The sequence below is a fragment of the Argopecten irradians genome, chromosome 2 (assembly GCF_041381155.1).
Source record: "Argopecten irradians isolate NY chromosome 2, Ai_NY, whole genome shotgun sequence".
Classification (NCBI taxonomy): Eukaryota; Metazoa; Mollusca; class Bivalvia; order Pectinida; family Pectinidae; genus Argopecten; species Argopecten irradians.
In genome coordinates, this window is record NC_091135.1 from 36,814,562 (window position 1) to 36,834,055 (window position 19,494).

Consider the following 19,494-nt stretch of genomic DNA (forward strand, 5'->3'; position numbering starts at 1 on the left):
TAATGCAGCTGTAATTCTGCTCCTTGCAGAGTACGTCAAGGTGTTGCCTTACCAGGTATCTTTTTTTCCGTGGTTTATTTTTTGTGATGACTATTATTGGTTTGACACAAGTTCCACTTTCAGATAAATATTTTGGCTTTCTCAAACTAAAACCAATACAGTGTAGTGTTTCACCTCTAGGATGCGAGGTCTAAATCTGCATGGGACAGTTGCCAGAAACAGAGAGTAAGCGATGGTTTTCTCCGGGTACCCAAGCTTTTCTTACATCTTAAAAGATGTAGTGGTTTATGTCTTAACGGTTAAGTAACTCGCCTTTCACCTGGTCGGTCTGAGTTCGATCCCCGGCACGGAAATGAAATGTCAGGTGTCACCTGCCGATCACGTAGGTTTTTTTCCCCGGGCACTCCAGTTTCCTCCTACTCTAAGACCCCATTGCGCAAATACATTCGCTCCACTGACATTGATATGTATAAGTTATAAAACTTGTTTCATAATCGGTGTAAAATAAATAAAGTCTATTTCAAAATAAACACAAACCTAGTTCATTCGATACAAATAAATAGAAGTAATTCTTGTGCACATAATTATATGTACTTATTAAGATTGACCAAGTAATTTGCGTACATGCAGTGTGAGAGTGTGTATTTTTTAGAACTGCGCCTTATACTGTAAACAGTAGGCGTCTCTCCCTTATCTAACATTTTCTATATGTTCCATTGTCTATATCTCAGACGCGTCTCACGTGGTATATGTGGGTTGCGTCACACTATAAATCGACAAGTTTTCGCGATCCAATCATTTCGACTCGCCTTAAGATGATCCGAAGTGTCGGTGTTCTTCTGGCGGTTTTCGCCGTCCTGGGGACGCAAGGTAGGACTCCGTTAAATTCATTTGTGTAAGGATAAAAAGATTGGATAACCAATGGACATTCGGTAGCCAATGGTCAGTGGAAGTGACGTCGGAGAGCTAAGATGGATTAACAATTGTCTCCAGCAATGTTTTAAATTTTCTCTATAAAGGATGGTATAATTCCATAGAGCATATATACAATTCATTTACTGCAACTTACGAATAAGGATTATTGTTCAAGTTTTAAACAAAAGTTTATTACATAAAAAGTGTGTTGACAAAACATTAAATCGTGGAATTTTATTGAGCTTTCACTTTTTGGTACATATACACATTTAAATGCGACACTCTTTTACACAATACATGTAAATAGGGAGGACAATTTTTGGAGCTAGTACACTGTGCATTTGTATTTAAAATATTTGAAATTTTGCACATAAAAAATGATATTTTCATAGTTGATAGTCTTCATTAGATGCCAAAATTGAACAATACACGAGGATTTACTCCAAGAGATTTTTTTTATATATATCTATAATAAGACAAATGTCTACATCCAATAAGAGACCTTCTTTAATTGGATAAACGCGATAGCTAATTGATATGAAAACATTTGATTTTATAATGGATAAAAATATTTTCTCTATATAACTTGACGAATTCAGTTGGTTTGGATTATAGATATATATAACAATATAGTTTTTTTTTATTAATAAACAATGCATTTGGTTTTGATACAAGACAAAACAACTACTTTTGATGTGAAACTAAGACGTTATAATTATTAACATAATTATTAATCAAACAATCGACAAATTTTAAATAAGTAAGATAGTTTAATATATCTCTGCATTGGATAATGTTATTGTTTCAAATGATTTTGGCGTTAATCTGTACTGTGTAGCACTCAACGAATGTCTACAACACACACTGATGAAAACCATCCGCTATTAACGTATTCGGCGCTAACCCTCCCGGAACATATGGTCTTATTGTATCACAATGTTCATCAAATACACCATGTGCCAAAACTAAACACATACATTACATACAGTTTAACTTTTCTTGAAACTAATTAGCCTTTTGATCATTCTGTCCATTTGTACATCACGTGATAAAATGTTGGCTTCAAATTAGTTACATAAAGATTGTAATTTATTTCACATTTTCGTCATCATATAATATTTTCAGTAGTAATAATCTAACTTCAGTTCGTATAGGTTACATTACAAAAACAATAATACAAAGCATTATATGTAGATTGTGACATGGTCGTGTTATTGGTGTATCATTGAATTGACCTCTTCAATATCCTTTCACGAATAAACACCATGCAATGTATATATTTGTCTACATAACAAACTATTTTTACGTGAGATTTTCATATTTCTATTTCAACGTTCTTCATTTTTAGGAGTTTTATGATATGTTTTTCTGCTCTTCTGTCACTTAGAAATTATAAACCTAATTCACTAATAAGATATCGTTGTTATTCTAGCTACATCTCTTTGTACACTCTCCAACTTTTTCAGAATCAATTTCGAAACACCCATCCCAAACTTCACAAGCATACTCTAAAATATGTTGTATAATCTGTATAGATGACTGATCGATCCTTAAAAGGGTACCATGTTTAAACGTAAATTTAAATTTCTGCAATACATTTATTTTATTTATAACAAATTTTGTAGATTTCATTCATGTGATCAAACCAATAGCCTTTGAATTAAATGTTACCCCTAAGTGTATGTGGAATTAGCTAAGATTAAAAAAAAATACCATCAAAGATAAAGTCTAGATTTCCATCAATGCCATCCAGGTTTGAGATGAAAACAACCCCAGTCTTGTTACGATTAAAAGAAACAATCCGTGTTTTGTCCACTTATTTATATGTTCTTAATCTGTATTAAGTGCATATTCATTTCTTTACGTGAGTTTTCATAAAGAGCTGTATCGTCTACAAAAAGACGTGTAAATGATCCAAGCCTATCACAATATAATTTATAATAATAACGAAAAGAAGAGGACCAGGAATTGAGCCTTGAGGGACCCCAGACCTAATCTTGCCAATTTCAGAAAAAAATGATTGTTGGTGAAATTTTTTTATTGCTAAGATAATTTCCTAACAATGAAAAAAAAAGTGAAAATAAATAAATAAAAAATACTGAAATGCAGAAATGCTATATGATTTTAATTTTACATGTAGAATTGTGAATTTTACATGTAGAATTGTGTGTCTGACCTTATTCTGAAGCTTGATTTATTATTACATTCAATTAAAGTAACATTCTTTGAATAGTTTAATATGTATTATATATCTAAGTCATCAATATAAGTTGATTGCATTAATGTATCATAATAATAATAGGAGCTAGCTAGACGGTTTTTTTGCCTAATACTTTTGTGTTTGGTTAAACAAATGTACAATGTAAAATGGAAAAATATCGTTTTATACATATTTCATTTTAAGTTTAACTTGGGCATTATAAAAAATTATCAAATAAAAGAATTCTCTTTCTAGCACCTTTTTTCCTTTACAAAATGTCGCTAAATTAATTGTGAAATCATTATAATTGCTAATTTTAATCCAAGTAACTTATAATTTACACATACCGATGAAAATACATGTAGGTCTATGCTCTCCTAACATAAACGAGGATATTGTTTTGTATTATTAGCGGAATTAAAATTGTATCAAATAACAATTAATTTACATGTTTATATGTGATAATTGATTTGTTTTTATTAGTCAGATCCCGTTTGTACTTTTGTTCAAATGTAAAAAAAACACACCGATGGAATATATAGTCTATATATTGTATTATGTCATGAGAAAAGGCATGTGGTTTTAGATAAAATTGATCGAAAATAATGATAAAAATTATGGATTAGACATTGAGATAGGACTATAGAATTGAATTTGTCTGACCCAGCAAGTCTTATCTCGTGACCGGATGTGCTGTTTTAAATTCGTCCATATTAGGTAAGGTCATGCCGCAAGTTGTGATTGCGGTTCACGAAATGTCATTTTGACCATGTTTGAAGCGTTTAAAACCAAATCATCGACATCATTGATACAAGCATGAATCTAATTTGATCAATATGATATAAATTGTGATTCGATCACCTCTTATCTTTGAAAGTTACACTGGAGGTTACTGTACCAGATCTAGATCTAGTTTAATAGTTTAATATTAAAGATGCTCCACTGCCGACAGATCATAAACAATCATTATAATTTGTGCAAAAATAGATGTTTAATCGTGTAATTAACACAAAATACATATAAAACATACATTATATATTATATTTGCTTTCGTTGTCTACGTAATTAGTGTACTGTACCGTATTCCATATAGGGCATAGTGCATGTACATGTACGTGGCGGTGCTATTGATTTATTTTCGCGAAGCAGTTGATTTTATTCTTTTATAAAGAAGAATAAACAAATTTTCTCAGACTTTTCAAGAACAGTCTACAAAAACAGCTAAACACAATTTCTTTGTACTCCACTTCTTGCTGCAAAGTTCCAAAACTCCTCCACCGGGCGATTTTGAAGGTAAAGAGCGATAACTCTTGTTAGTGTTGAGATATGGATTTTGAGATTCCCGCCAAATGCTGCGGAAGCTAATTTCGGCTTTGCATTGTGGGAGATCCACACTAGAGTGCGCGAAATTCGTCTTTGGTCAGACCAAACTGAAGTTAAAATAGGCCTATATGGTTATAGAGCACATTTTGGTGACGTAAATCAGGTAATTGCGAAAAGGAATGTTTATATAACATATTGTAAGTTTGCTGCATGGAAATATTTTGTTTATATCAAGTGTGTGGAGTTAGGGTTTGTGTGGTGGTTATTTGGGTTTGTGAAATGCATTGATAGCTTGCCGATGTTTACAACTTTTACTGGTACAGTAGTCTTTATTATTATTTTTACTTGTCTTCCCTTTACAGTTGTTTTGCTGCGCACATAGTGATTGCTTAATTACTAGTCCAAATTCTCTGACGATCTAATCATCTTGAATTGACTGATCTTATACAGCAGTAATTATTTTCATGTTTTAACTTAATTATCAATTGAAAGTTTTATTTTATTTCACCATCACCTAAGTCTTAGGTGACATCTAATCTAATCTAACTTAACTAGAGTAGAGGCCCACATAAACATGAAATAAGCCCATGAGCCTAGTAGGCTAGGTCTATAATTGCAATCTGAACTTGATGCTCCGTGATTTGTTTTTTTGTGAAATGTTTTTCAAATGATCGTGATTAAATGTATAATATTATAAGTAATGATTAAACTGAGGAGTAACTGTATAATTTTTGGTTTGTGATGTTTGTGTTATAATAGGTGATCCCTTTGTAACAATGTAACTCTATATCCTTGTTCTGTGTGACTGGAATACACTATGAAAAGGTGTCATTTTAATCAATTTTCTCAAAAAAAATGTTTGCTTAATAGTGCCAGAGTATATAAAGATTGAGTATTAAACACATATTGAAGGTCTATTTGAGATAAGAATGTTTTTAGCAAATTAGCAGCAAATGAGCAAAATGGGTTTGAGATACCTGCATGCGCTGGCCCTCGGCAAGGATTTATAAGTGAGAAGGATTCGTGACTGTCTCTTTACATTACTAAACACCACGCGAGACGCCTATGAACCGGGAATAAAAACCGTTTTTCTCAACAAATACTTGTCTTATCGAGTCAAACGAAACACCATTGTAAAGTTTATTAAATTTCACGACGTATATTACTTGCTTTAAAGACGGAATATTTAGAGGATATGTCTTAAATTTCGTTCAAAAAGATCGACAGCTCATGAAATGACGGCCCCGCTTCAGAAAGTAAGACGGTAACCCTCGCACCCGCAAGCTACATCAAAGGCTGCGCCGGCGGATATCAAAGGAAAATCAGTCGTCGCCCAACGTCACGGTCAGTGCACAAACACAAAAGCGCCTGCCTTGGACTTCCCCAAAACCCAGTGTGACTTATCCTTCTCATATACGTCCTTGCCCTCGGATATTTAAAAAAGTAATTAAACAATAAATTACACTACAAAAAAACAACAACATCATAATATTAAATTATGCTTTACATTTTCAGGATGCGTGCAACAGGACATCACATTTATGGTAGACTCGTCGCAAGGGGTAGGGGCGGAAAACTTCCGCAAAGAACTAAATTTCATAAAGTCTACCATCAGTGATTATGACACATCTCCAGGTTGTATTCGAATAAGCATAGTGACCTATGGCACAACGGCCCACAACCAGTTCTACTTGGATCAGTACCAGAGCAAGAATGCAATTCTTGGTGCCATAGACAAGATCCAGTACCAGACTGGACGGCCGTATGCCACAGAGGGTCTAAAGTTCATGACGGATCAGAGCTTCAGCTCACTCCATGGTGCACGACAAGGTGTGCCTCACGTTGGGGTGATGGTGATGAGCTCTCCTCCGAGTAACTCCCAAGCCTTCCAGCAGGAAGCCCAGCGTGCCAAGAACGCCGGGATCAAGTTGTATTCGGTAGGAGTAGGAAGCGGTACTCATTTACCCCAGTTATCGTCTGCGGCCAGCACTCCTTCCAGTCAATACAGTATGACTGCTCAGAACTTTGACTCTCTGGGAGATTTATCCTACCCACTTTACAATGCCATCACAAGAGGTAAGATAATGAATTATTACAGAGCATTTATTTGGAATTTACTATATTTGCGAGGAAAATGAAATCAGGATCATGAATAAACTTTACTGTAAAATATTTTGAGAAGTTGTGTAAAGGTTACCTGTAAATGTATATAATTTCTGATAGAAATGAAAAAAAAAATCTGATCAAAGTTCCTGGTCAATGAAGTTTATTTTATGTTCAGATATGCTATGTGTGGACTGATGAGCCAAAAAAAGAATGTAGATTTTATATCGCGAAATATATATAGCTCTAGATCTTTAAATTGACAGTAAAAGCTTATTGGAAAAAAAAGTTCTCCGTAAAGTATTGTAAATTTTTCAAAATTGTTAACTGTTAAAAGTGATTGTCTAGATTAATTTAATATTGTTATTGATATATTTTGCTTTCTTAACAGAAACACCAGCACTATCCACTAACACAGGTAAGAGTATTTCAAGTAACGGTATTCTTTATCTTACTGTTGACAAGGCTTCATAAAATGAGATAAATAAAAATACTATGTGTTTAGATCTATCTAGAGTAATATATAAAGAAACCAGAGAGAAATTGATCAGCTCAGTTAAGGATATCAAAGTACCTGTGTTGAATAATTGATTTAAGCAAATTGGCCAAGACTTCTTAGGTTTATTTTTTTTATATATACATGTACACATGGACATAATACAGCTTGCAGACCTCGTTTCCCTAATAGATAATTTGGCAGTGTGTTAAGAAATCTAATATTCTTTCAGCCCAGTGCTTGCAGCGTGCTGACCTTGTTTTCCTAGTAGATAGTTCTGGCAGTATTGGGGCTAACAACTTTCTCAAGTTAAAAGACTTCCTCAAAGGAATCACCGGCCAATTGAACGTCAGCCCAAATGGAGTAAGTGCTATTCTAAAATTCAAGGAATGGAAATTTATACTACTTTATAAACTGTTCTAAAAGACAAATACTAGTGCTGGAGCGGTATGTAAAAATGCCAGCCCATTAACCAGATCAGATTAACCGAACTGTATTAAACTAGATAACCGTCGCTGTTTAAGTAACGTTACAGCCGTACATCGATGTCCAAAATTCGTCATACTTCGTCTGGATTCCATAACAATGGCTCACATCTTTTAGGAAACAATCATTTGACACAAAGAATTATTGCTTTGAATTAGATTTTTTTTTAACACTTACAATGTCAAAGTAGACCTACTTCCTGCATATGGTTTCTTTTGCTAACGGCACTTGAACTCATCAAACTCACTGGAAGGCTTGCATAGAAGCCAAGTGAGACCTAAGCGTTTTAGTGACATCCCAGTTTCCGACAAAAACACTTGTCGTAACACTTTTTATTTCATTACAAAATTGCGCTTCTGAAAGCATATATACTTTATACTATAGGTGAAGACGGCCGTTAGTACATGAATTACATTACTTTGAGGATTATTTTTGCTGTATTAAATGAATATGGTGGTTATCGGATAGCTAAAATGCAAACCGGATACAAGCTCAAACCGAACCGTGAACCGGTTACCCGTTCTAACACTAACAAATACAGTACAACCTTGATCTTTCAAGAAAGTGAAAGAGATATTTCATGTTTTTAATGTGATATTAACAAATTTTTTCCAATTTATTTTAACATTAATATCATCAGTTTTGATTGTAAAGTTGTCATTGTACATTTGAATAAGAATGCAGGTAAAACCTTATTTAAATATCCAATTGTAGGTGTTGAACATTTTCAGGAATACAATATAAGAATATAATCTTGATTATGATATATGTGTGACGGTGTATTTAATCCTCCATTACCTCTTATAAAGGTACACGTAGGTCTGATGCAGTTCAGTAACTACCCATCAATGGAGTTTCCATTGGACACCTACACATCGCGTGGAGATGTGATGACTGGCATTGACAACATGAAGTACATGCAAGGAGGAACCAATACTGGCGACGCAATTAAGTATATGACCAACCAGATGTTCTCACAGAACAGCGGTGCCCGTAGTAACGTGCCAAGGATTGCCGTTGTCATCACTGATGGAAAATCAAGCAGCTCTTCAAAGACATCGGCTGCTGCTGATCAGGCTCGCCTTGCTAACATCGGAATGCTGGCCGTCGGTGTCGGGTCAGGTGTCGATATGAATGAACTCCACAGCATTGCAGATAACCCAGATAACCAAAATACATTCACAGTGAACAGCTTCGATCAACTCAACTCCATTTCCACTCAGATTATCAACAAAGCTTGCCAAGGTAGGACATGAAAACATAAACTGTTATTTGATCTAAATATTTAGTTCTGGAACAATGGATTTGTCATTTGTCTAGATCGAAGTCAAGCATATGTATCTAATAAATAATGCTACAATGTGTTATGAACCCTTTAAATAGTGGCTATGTCATTAAAGCAACTTTGCTTTTACTGCCTCTAAATGGGTTTGGATTTTCCATGATGTCACTTACAAGTGTAAGATTTATATTATAATCAACATTTTAGATAAAAAGGGATACCCTGTATGATGTCATTACTATCTTTTCTTTTGCTATTACAATCTTATAAAATACGTATTTAGATTCATTTTTTTCTGTAAAATATATATATATTTAAAAAATAGAAAAAGAAGCTTTTCTTCAATATTAAATTATCATTTTCATTTTTTGTAGTATCATCTACAGTTGCTCCAAGAGTGACAAGCTCTCCAGGTAAGGCTCTCCCAGCTATTCTAACTTTTGGCCTTAGATATTCTATTACTGGGTTTTCATCTTAACTTTTTAAAGCTCTGTTGTTGAAGCCATTTTATAAAATGCAACAAACAAGGAAATGTAAAATGCAACAGTGTATTAAATGCAAGAGATCTAAGAAACATGTCATACAAAATAATATGGCCACTATACATCATTATTCTATAAACACATAGCTATTGAGAAAAGCCATTCGTTGTCCAAAAAACTAAAATTACTTAAAAACATAACATTGTTTGCCTATATTGATACCCATATCTGATTAAGGGTGTTGTTTAGACCTGTTAAGTTCAAGTTAAAGTGCTGAATCTATGATGTTGTATCTTTTGGTAGGTGGAACAGTGGCCCCAGATCCCTGTACTGATCTCATTGGTAACTGTAAGCAGTATGGACAGCAAGTCTGTGTGACTTACGCTCCCTGGGCCAAGGATAACTGTGCTCGTTACTGCGGACTTTGTCAGCGTAAGTATCTGTTTTGATTTCAAAGCAGCTTGATACATTGTCAGTATTAGGATGAAGTCTAGAATATCTTCATGCTGTTAAGTTGCTCTACACTTAAACAAAAAAAAGTACACAGAATAACCACATGCAAAACAAAGAACATAAGTATATGTGATCTTACATTGTTGATAGGATTCAAAACTCAATTAAAAGAAATTATTTTGTGTGGAAACCAATATTGAGAAATGTTTGTGTATGATATTCCTACTATTATAGACATATTAACTGTTTATATAGCTCTTTATACCACTGCCCCACCGCCCTGTGTGGATCTCCTCACCAACTGCCCCAGCTACGGAACAGATGTGTGTATGAAAACAGCCTACAAGGGTTGGGCTGAGGACAATTGTAGGAAATTCTGTGGTTTCTGTGGTAAATATGTCTTCATTTCTAAAAGCAGTAAATCTTATATGGAACTTTGTCCACAATTGGTTTTCTTTTTAAAACAGATTCTGCAATAGTTTGCATAATACAAGTCGCATTGAAAATAGATATATTTACATCATTAATTTATGGTGTTTAATTTTAAAAGTCAATACCAAGATTTATATGATAAATTGTGAGCCTTTTGAAATATCAAACAGAAGGCCAATTTGTGTTTGGTATAGAGTTTGTTTTGGTTTTGTGTATTTAGTAGTTGCTTATGCTATTTTGATTTACTTATAGGTCCAGCAACCAATGCTGTAGGATTTTGTAAGTACATATACTTTTTAAGTTAAATTTCTAAAGAAAGATGTTGATTGTGTTGCCCAGTAACATATATTTAAGAATATACAATGATTAAGCACATGTTATCCAATTGCTATAAAGTCCTTGGTTGTGATGTGTTTACTAGACAGAACATCTATGATTGATATTAAAGTTTTACTGTACCATTAAAATAACCCTGTGGACTGGCAGTGGGAGAGACAATTTGTAAAATCCCTTAAGAGTTATCAGAACATTCAAGATCAACAAGGCTTAGTATGAAGTTGGAATTCTAAAAATTAAACAATGTCTTTAAGTTAACAGGATTGCATTTTCATAAGGTTGAAGAATTTGTTTATGTTGATGACTGCAAGTGAAACCACTTATTAACCCTTAGACTACTACACGCCACTATTTACGCGTTGGTTTAAATGGCCCTCAGTGCTACACACGTAAAAAGACGTTTTTTGACTCTGAGTTTTCAACCGGTGGTCCGATCGTCAAATATACCTCCTGTTGCTAAAATTATAACTGAAAACGAAAGTAGAATGCTTCTAATGTCATTACATTCGATATTCTCGGGATTATAGGCTATAAATAACCACAGGTGTGGAAGGAATTCGAATGGAATATAGTAATACTGACTCGTCAAAATGGCCGCTCCGATAGATCGAAGTGATGAAGAACTTGTACAACAGTTCTTTGCTAGCGATGTGTCAGAAGTTGAAAGTAAATTTGAAGGGTCAGATACTTTAGATTGGGATCCAATAGAAGGCAACATTATTTTAATTTCTCCTATAAATAAGTGTGTGCCCGATGCCAACACAGAACATGAGGCAGCCCCCCACGCGGCCGGCTGCTGTGTTGACAGACGACAAGATTGACTTTGTCAATGCTTCATTCACAGGCGAGTTGAAATTAATGCATAACATGAATAAATGTAAGCTAGTTACTTTTTAAAAGCATTTTTGGATGATTACAGTATAAAAAATAAAGTTGTTCAAACAAATTTATTTATATTATCTACACGAAGTTTACCGTCACTGACCGGCATGTCGAAAGAAAACGCACAAACGAAAAATTACAGTATTACGTTTTATGAGATGCAGGTGTTTCTTTTACGTTGATAACGGCTATGTGTTTTATCCAGATTAAGTGAATTATACCACTGTTGGTCAAGTCATGATGAAATTGAAAATTTATTTTTCAGAAATTGTTAACGATTGTTTTCTAGTTATATTGTCTAATTAACTTTCACCTGACTGAAAATGACTTACCTGGATTCACCTGAGCTATAACAATACTTTTAAAGTGAATAGTCGGGCAAAGAAAACCGGTTTAAATGCGTTCATTGGCCTTCCAAAAGTTCTCACACATTAATACGACGGTCAAGTTCTGCTTAGTTTCCCAGTTCTGACCATTAAAGTAAAGAAAATTTGAAAGCATTGAAAGCGAGGCTGCGTGGAAATGTAACCACGGACATAGTGAGCCGGGAGGACGTTTTAGAATTTCCATACTTTAAATTAATTTCTTCGTACGCAGACAGATTTTGACAAGAGATTTTATTTTTCCATTTCATAAGAAATTATACTGGATACATTCACATCATTTTTACCGACTTCAGCCATCCTTGCCCGACTGTTCACTTTAAGAGTAACTTGATCTAAGATAGAGATAATATGTGGTACATAATGCAGATGCATACACTATGTGATGATAGATCAGAAATTAAACAGTTGAACAATTATCAAGATTTTGTTTGTGAATATTAATTAGTTTTAGAAGTTTTTACCTGGATTTTTTCAAAGACTTAATTATTAAATGAAGTCATATGCTTCTTAATACTAAGGTTACACAATTAAATTGGTTTTATTTCATAATTTTAATGGAGTTTTCTTGTTATTATTTGATACAACTTCATATTTTTACCTTTAGTCACCTGTATTGTTGCCTGTATGCTTAACGAGAAATAGATTTGCGGAATAAACATCATCAATATAAACTACAGGCAATAGCAAACAATTTTCATATAACTTTTATTCACATAATGCAAATAGTTTTCAAGATATCCTCATTCATAATTAAGTTATCATTTTCCTGGATTTTACAAAATTAATACAGCACTGCCACTGAGAGCCATTACTATACAAACCATTGCAGCAGCCTAAGGGTTAATTAGAAGATCTCTCTCACCAAATGTGATTTCTGTTGTAGCCATGTTATATGTGTTGTAGATGGACAGTGTAGGTATAAAGGGAACTCCTACAAACATGGAGAGAAATGGACAGATGGTTGTGACTATGAATGTGTCTGTGAGGATGGAAACAGTGGTCGCTATCGCTGTTATAACAGGTAGACATCTTTACTTCAGATGATCCTCAACAACATGTCCTCCATTACATTAAAGATGACCCCTCTACTACTACAACATGTCCTCTATTACATTAAAGATGACCCCTCTACTACTACAACATGTCCTCCATTACATTAAAGATGACCCCTCTACTACTACAACATGTCCTCCATTACATTAAAGATGACCCCTCTACTACTACAACATGTCCTCCATTACATTAAAGATGACCCCTCTACTACTACAACATGTCCTCCATTACATTAAAGATGACCCCTCTACTACTACAACATGTCCTCCATTACATTAAAGATGACCCTCATTTACTCCATGTCCTCTATTACTTTACAGATGAACCCTCTATTACTACAACATGTCCTCCATTACTTTACAGATTAACCCTCTATTACTACAACATGTCCTCCATTACTTTACAGATGAACCCTCTATTACAACATGTCCTCCATTACTTTACAGATGAACCCTCTATTACTACAACATGTCCTCCATTACTTTACAGATGAACCCTCTTTTACAACATGTCCTTCATCACTTGAAAGAAGTCCCCTTTATCACTACAACATGTCCTCAGTTACTTTACATATGAACCCTCTATCACTACATCTCCTCCATTACTTTACAGATGAACCTTTTATTACTACATATCCTCGATTACTTTACATACACCTGGCTCTATTACTACATATCTTCGATTACTTTACATACACCTGGCTCTATTACTACATATCTTCGATTACTTTACATACACCTGGCTCTATTACTTCATACCCTCCATTACTTTACAGATGGCCCCTCTATTACTAAATGTCCTCCATTACTTAAAAGATGGCCCCTCTATTACTAAATGTCCTCCATTACTTAACAGATGGCCCCTCTATTACTACATACCTCCGTTACTTTACAGATGGCCCCTCTGTTACTAAATGTTCTCCATTGTTTTACAGGTGTCCTCTCTATTACAACTTCCCACCACAATGTACCCTGGTTAGAAGTCCTACAGATTGTTGCCAGCAGCCTGTCTGTGATTTCAATTCCAACATCAACACCTTGGAAGTCACCCAACCAGCTACAAATTCATTTGGAATGCGTAAGTAACTTCTTAATTAAAACTAATTACACTAAAATACAGTTATAACAAACTTCTAGGGACCAACAAAATCACTTAGTTATGAACATAATTTGTTATACACATACTACAGACATCTTGCAGGAACCTTGATGGGAATGGAAATTAAATATGTCACCATGTATTTGTTGTAAGCATGTTCATTATAAACATGTTTTACTTATTGTTTAATTGTAAAGCTAATTCTTGAATCATCATGAAAGAAAAAAATATTTTTATGATTTGATAAAGTGGTATTTGGAATTAACAAATAAAAGTTCTTAACAACGTCTGTGAATGGAGCGTCAATTGTTCGGACATGCTGTAGGATTGTTTGAAATTATGAATATTTTTTCTTTATGGTGTTTCTAGCTGTTTGTGCCTACAAGGGTAAACAGTACTTCCAGGGACAGACTTGGGATGATGGCTGCCAGTATCGCTGTACTTGTGCCTCGGGTTCCACTGGACTCGTCCAATGTCAAGACCGGTATGCCAACTGTGATTGAAAAAAAGGATAAAAAGTATATTTTAGACCAAATAGATGACAAACATTTGTCAGTTTCATGGAATCAAATTTGTCCAGTGACTGGCAATATGCTTAATAGTGATATAGTACTATAAAGAGGGCAAAGGTTTTCACTATTGCAAAAAGACACGACACAAATATACCTCAGCCTTCCAAAATAGACAAGACATTCACATGCAACACATTACATATGGAGGATGTCATCCTTATACGACCCTACTAGGGCTGCAACGATACACCAATACTCCGATATGATACGTATCACGATACATGCCTCTCGATTCGATTATTTTCGATACGATACTTCTGTTTTGTGAAATCTTGTGTTGTAACAGTTGTTTAAGAGAAAAAAATAAAAAGAAGAGCATTTTTTATGTTTGATGTAAACAAACATCAATAACTCAAATTTCAAAAAAAGGTTAAAACAAACCATAACATAAATAATCAATTTATAAAAGATAGATGAATAACAATTAATGACTTGGAGTATACTTATCTGCAGTAAATGTAACTGTATCAAACAAAAACAAAAAAAATAAAACTAGGTTCATAAATTTGTATACCTATTATTGTACTTATTTAACTTGATTGAACATGGTTCAAAATTGTACATAATTATCATTCCATTATGTTCTGTATGGATTGTAATCAAATTTGGCCAGAAACATCCTTGAGGGAAGGGGAACAGAACTTGTATAAATTTTGGCTCTGACCCCCCGGGGGCAGAAAGGGTGGGGCCAAATAGGGGAAATAAAGGTAAATCCTGTAAATCACTACTTGTCCTAGAGTTCTGCATGGATTGTGACCAAATTTGGCCACAAACATCCATGGGGGAAGGAGAATAGAACTTGTATAAATTTTGGCTTTGACCCCCAGGGGGCAGGATGGGCGGGGCCCAATAGGGGAAATAGAGGTAAATCCTATAAATCGCTACTTGTCCTAGAGTTCTGCATGGATTGTAACTAAATTTGGCAACACACAGCCTTGGGGGCAGGAAAACAGAGTTTGTATAAATTTTGGTTTTGACCCCCGGGGGCAGGAGGGGCGGGGCCCAATAGGGGAAATGAAGGTAAGTCCTTTAAATCACTACTACTAGTCTGCATGGAATGTAACCAAATTTGGCCAGAAACATCCTTTGGGGAAGGGGAATAGAGATTTTATAAATTTTGACTCTGACCCCTCTCGGAGGGAAGGAGGGGCGGGGACTGATAGCGGAAATAGAGGTAAATATTTAAATTCCTTTAGAAAAGAAACAATGAACCTGTATCCAAAACATAACTTGGCATTACAAACCAGGTGAGCGATACAGGCCCTCTGGGCCTCTTGTCTTATACTAGTACAATTTATTGACATTTGCTATCATTAGTACAGTGGAACCTCCCAAAACCGAACATTCTCAAAACCGATCACCTCTAGAAACCGAAAATGGATGTCATGTACGGAATGAATTCCTCTTTATTAATAGTAAATAAAACTTCCCAAGACCGATCCCTTCCAATTCCGAATCGGAATAGTCAAATGTAACTAAAATACACTTCTGAAAACCGGCTTTGAGGTCTGATCAACCGTCCGTGAAATACACACGTACCTGTACCATAGTTGTTGCATGCCATGTTCTTGGGCATGTATACAGATGTGAAGGCTATAGGTACACGGTAATTATACCCAAGATCGTGGTGTAATTATTTAATCAAGTCTATTGTTTAGATATCTAACGAAGGTCTACCATGTGCACGCGGTTTGTTAACTGAAGGAAAACAAGCAGAGCTAGTAATAAAGACAAAGTTTTGTATTCAAATCACACGTTTTTTTGTTATTTACATATATAGTTGTCAGATAACGTAAATTATCTGTATGAAGAAGCCGAAGCCATGTATTGTTTTAGAAAATGACTATGTCATATAATGACCGGCATCGACTGATAATCGTGTAATTAGACCATATAATTTGATTCTTGACGTAACCTGAAGCGATCGGTCGTATGTAGGTTGCAGACGAGAACACCCCAAGAACATTCATGCAACTAACTAACTAAACTACGTTTATAAGCGGTAACAAAGTCAAGTTTGCTGTAATCCATTCCTTTTAAACGTATGATTCTCTCTTTTGTGATAACATTCACATTAACAATCAATATCGGTCGGTTTTAACGAACACTAGGCATACATGCGGTGCACTAGTGTAAAAAACGACTTCCGATCGATTAAATCCGGATCGTGATGATCGGTATTCGGTTCACTTCTCCAAACCGAACCCTCTCTAAACCAGCCGAAATTATATGCACCGACCATGATCGGTTTCGGGAGGTTCCACTGTATATGATTTATAAAATTAAATTTAATTAAATCCGGATTTGTTATACCTATCTGACTCCTTTATTATAATTACCAATGCCAAAATGGCGGCCATTTAGGCATTACGATTGCAAACATTTTTGACTACCATCAGGCAGTGTAGGCATATTTAACACTGAAAATGTGAGTAAATCATTAACAATTATGACAAGTGTTTGCTTTTGATGTGGTAATTACTAGCTGTAGTCAAAACATTTATTGTGAAGGCTTTAAAAGTTGGTAGCTTGTTTCCAGCCGGCCTCGACCAGCTGGCCGACTTCTGCAACAGACACATGTGAATAGTGACACAAGCTCACTACAAGACTTAATAGGCTCAGACTGTTAATCAAAACAGGTGGGGAGATGGTCAGAGAGTGTTTACACCTGTTTTGGGTGTGATCCCAGTGTCTGATTATCTTGATATGGCTAAGATTTATTGCTACATCGGTAGTCTAAAGACTGCATGGTATTGAACAGAAACGTGAAGGCTGTATCATAAAATCGAATCTACATACAAATATCGGGATTCAATGTGTATCGCGATGAATCGTTTCAGCCCTATACCCTACCTGTTGGATGTTTAAGCCAAATAAACCGAACCAGTCAAATTATCCCATTAAGAAAAGAAAAGAAAAGAAACAACTGAAGGTACTATTTCAAATGATGTTTTTCATGTGGCTATTTTCTGCTTGTTACAAACGAAAGCTGAACTCTTGACCATTCCTCTCTGACAGGTGCGAGACCTACTCCAGCTTACCACCTTATTGTCATCTTGAAAAGAAGTCTGGGGAATGTTGCTCCAAGCCTGTGTGTGAGTTCAGTACACAACAGGGAAGTTTTACTGGAACAGGATCAGTTAGTGGACTTGGAGTGGGTATGTCAACACTTTGAATTCAACTCTGAAATGACACATTTTTATATTCAACATGCATATTGGTACAGCATGCAACTTTGGTAAAGTGATAAACACACAACTTGAAAATTAAATGTGAATTAAAGCTTTAGTTGATCCTCCATATCTTGAAATTGGTCCAACAGCTAAAGTTAATCCTAAATATAAAAATTCAAACAACTACAGTTGATTCCTCACTACCTTGAAATTGATTGGACTGTATGACAGTATGAGTTATTGGAATAGTCAAAAAAAGTGTCTTTGGATGAACAAAATATGTAGTCCATTTTATACACAGTTGTAAAATTATACCAATGAACATAACACAATTCAAATGTACTTCACAGAGTCATAGATTTTTGCATGATCTCTTATTAGCCTAGCTACTGTATTTAACTAAAAGACAATGCATACATTAACCTGTCATATTGGAGAACAGATGCAGTAGATGTCAGAGATTCAACTTACTATTTTCTCCTTAATAGGAATTACTCCGACAACGCCACCTGTCTGTGCCAACGCCCTGCCTAACTGTGACAGATACGAAAAAAATGTATGTACCCAGTTCCCAGGTTGGGCCGCCGATAACTGCAGGAAACACTGTAACCTTTGTGGTAAGTCACATCTTCACATAATACTGTATTTACTTTAGAAGATGCCAAGTACAGACAATATGTTAGTTTTCTTTGAGGCACAGACTTGCTTCTACCTCTAAATCTGGCAGAAAATGCAGGTTAAAAAAAATAACCAGATCAAAGAAAAGCTTTCAAATCTCCAAAACATTTGAAAAAGTATATTCTGGTTATTGGAACATTTCATGCTATGATGTAGTTTAAACAGTAGATCTTAAAAGGAATGTAGAAAGAAAAAATTATAATTTCTTTCTTGTTTAATATACTACTTTAAACTCTTAATGCTTATTTCCTTTTTGGTGTTGCATATTACATTGTTGCTGGTAAATAGCATGTTTACAGTCATTTCCTGTTATAGTAGTAATGTTAATTTAATTGTTTCCCCTTACAGATGTGAAGCCAACCCCTGGACCTAATGGTAAACCTGAATTATTAATGAAATGGAATCACCTCACATAACGATCGAGAACTTTTAGGCAAATTTGTTTCCTGAGGTTCTGAAGGTTCATTGGGCTATATTATCCTCAAGGATATTTTTTTTGATTTTCTAGAATCGTAATGATGCTGTGTATTGAAATTTTTCTAAGGATATTTGATTTATCTAATATTGAGGCTAACAGGGAACTCTTGAACAAGCAAAGAAGTGTTTTGATGTTAGAGTGTTAAGAACAAGATGCAATTGTAAAACATGCTGTCTTTTGACCTTCCAGACACCTGTCTGTATCAAGGTCGTACCTACCACCAAGGTCAAGGTTGGATGGTAAGCTGTGACACACAGTGTGTATGTGAGAATGCTGCTTACGGCTATTACAGATGTGTTAATACGTGAGTAACGTGCCAACAAATAAGATATGCATAATAGTTTAACGTAATTTCTTGCATCTATGGACCTAATTTCAGCAATATCATGTAGGGACATTTGGTGACAACTCCAACACCTGACGTGCATTTCATTCATATTCAGTTGTATTCTGATTTTTGATATTTATGATTAAACAGGTGTGCTTCAAGATAATATTGTAATTTGGATAATATTTATGTGTGCATATATTGTAATTTGAATATTTAATAGGGAAAATTGGTACATTCTTTTTTGGTTAGTAGTACAAACATTCGGAATTACTGGAAAAAACATTGAAAAGTTATACTAAAAATGGGAGCATTTCAAGTTAAATATTATGTAAACT

General features: G+C 34.8%; 1 protein-coding gene across 1 annotated transcript in view; it reads left to right on the forward strand.

Annotated features, from left to right (window-relative positions):
- Positions 1 to 812: 812 nt before the first annotated feature.
- The window catches only part of LOC138315349 (uncharacterized), a 68,456-nt gene continuing 49,774 nt past the window's right edge, over positions 813 to 19,494 (forward strand). The window contains exons 1-16 of the mRNA XM_069256305.1: positions 813 to 870; positions 5,954 to 6,514; positions 6,933 to 6,959; positions 7,270 to 7,400; positions 8,333 to 8,768; positions 9,180 to 9,218; positions 9,591 to 9,719; positions 9,996 to 10,130; positions 10,425 to 10,451; positions 12,680 to 12,797; positions 13,764 to 13,906; positions 14,297 to 14,411; positions 17,518 to 17,657; positions 18,161 to 18,289; positions 18,699 to 18,725; positions 19,018 to 19,132. Of these exons, the coding sequence (XP_069112406.1) occupies positions 816 to 870; positions 5,954 to 6,514; positions 6,933 to 6,959; positions 7,270 to 7,400; positions 8,333 to 8,768; positions 9,180 to 9,218; positions 9,591 to 9,719; positions 9,996 to 10,130; positions 10,425 to 10,451; positions 12,680 to 12,797; positions 13,764 to 13,906; positions 14,297 to 14,411; positions 17,518 to 17,657; positions 18,161 to 18,289; positions 18,699 to 18,725; positions 19,018 to 19,132 (2,327 nt within the window). The 5' untranslated portion in view covers positions 813 to 815. The remainder of the gene's footprint in view (positions 871 to 5,953; positions 6,515 to 6,932; positions 6,960 to 7,269; positions 7,401 to 8,332; positions 8,769 to 9,179; positions 9,219 to 9,590; positions 9,720 to 9,995; positions 10,131 to 10,424; positions 10,452 to 12,679; positions 12,798 to 13,763; positions 13,907 to 14,296; positions 14,412 to 17,517; positions 17,658 to 18,160; positions 18,290 to 18,698; positions 18,726 to 19,017; positions 19,133 to 19,494) is intronic.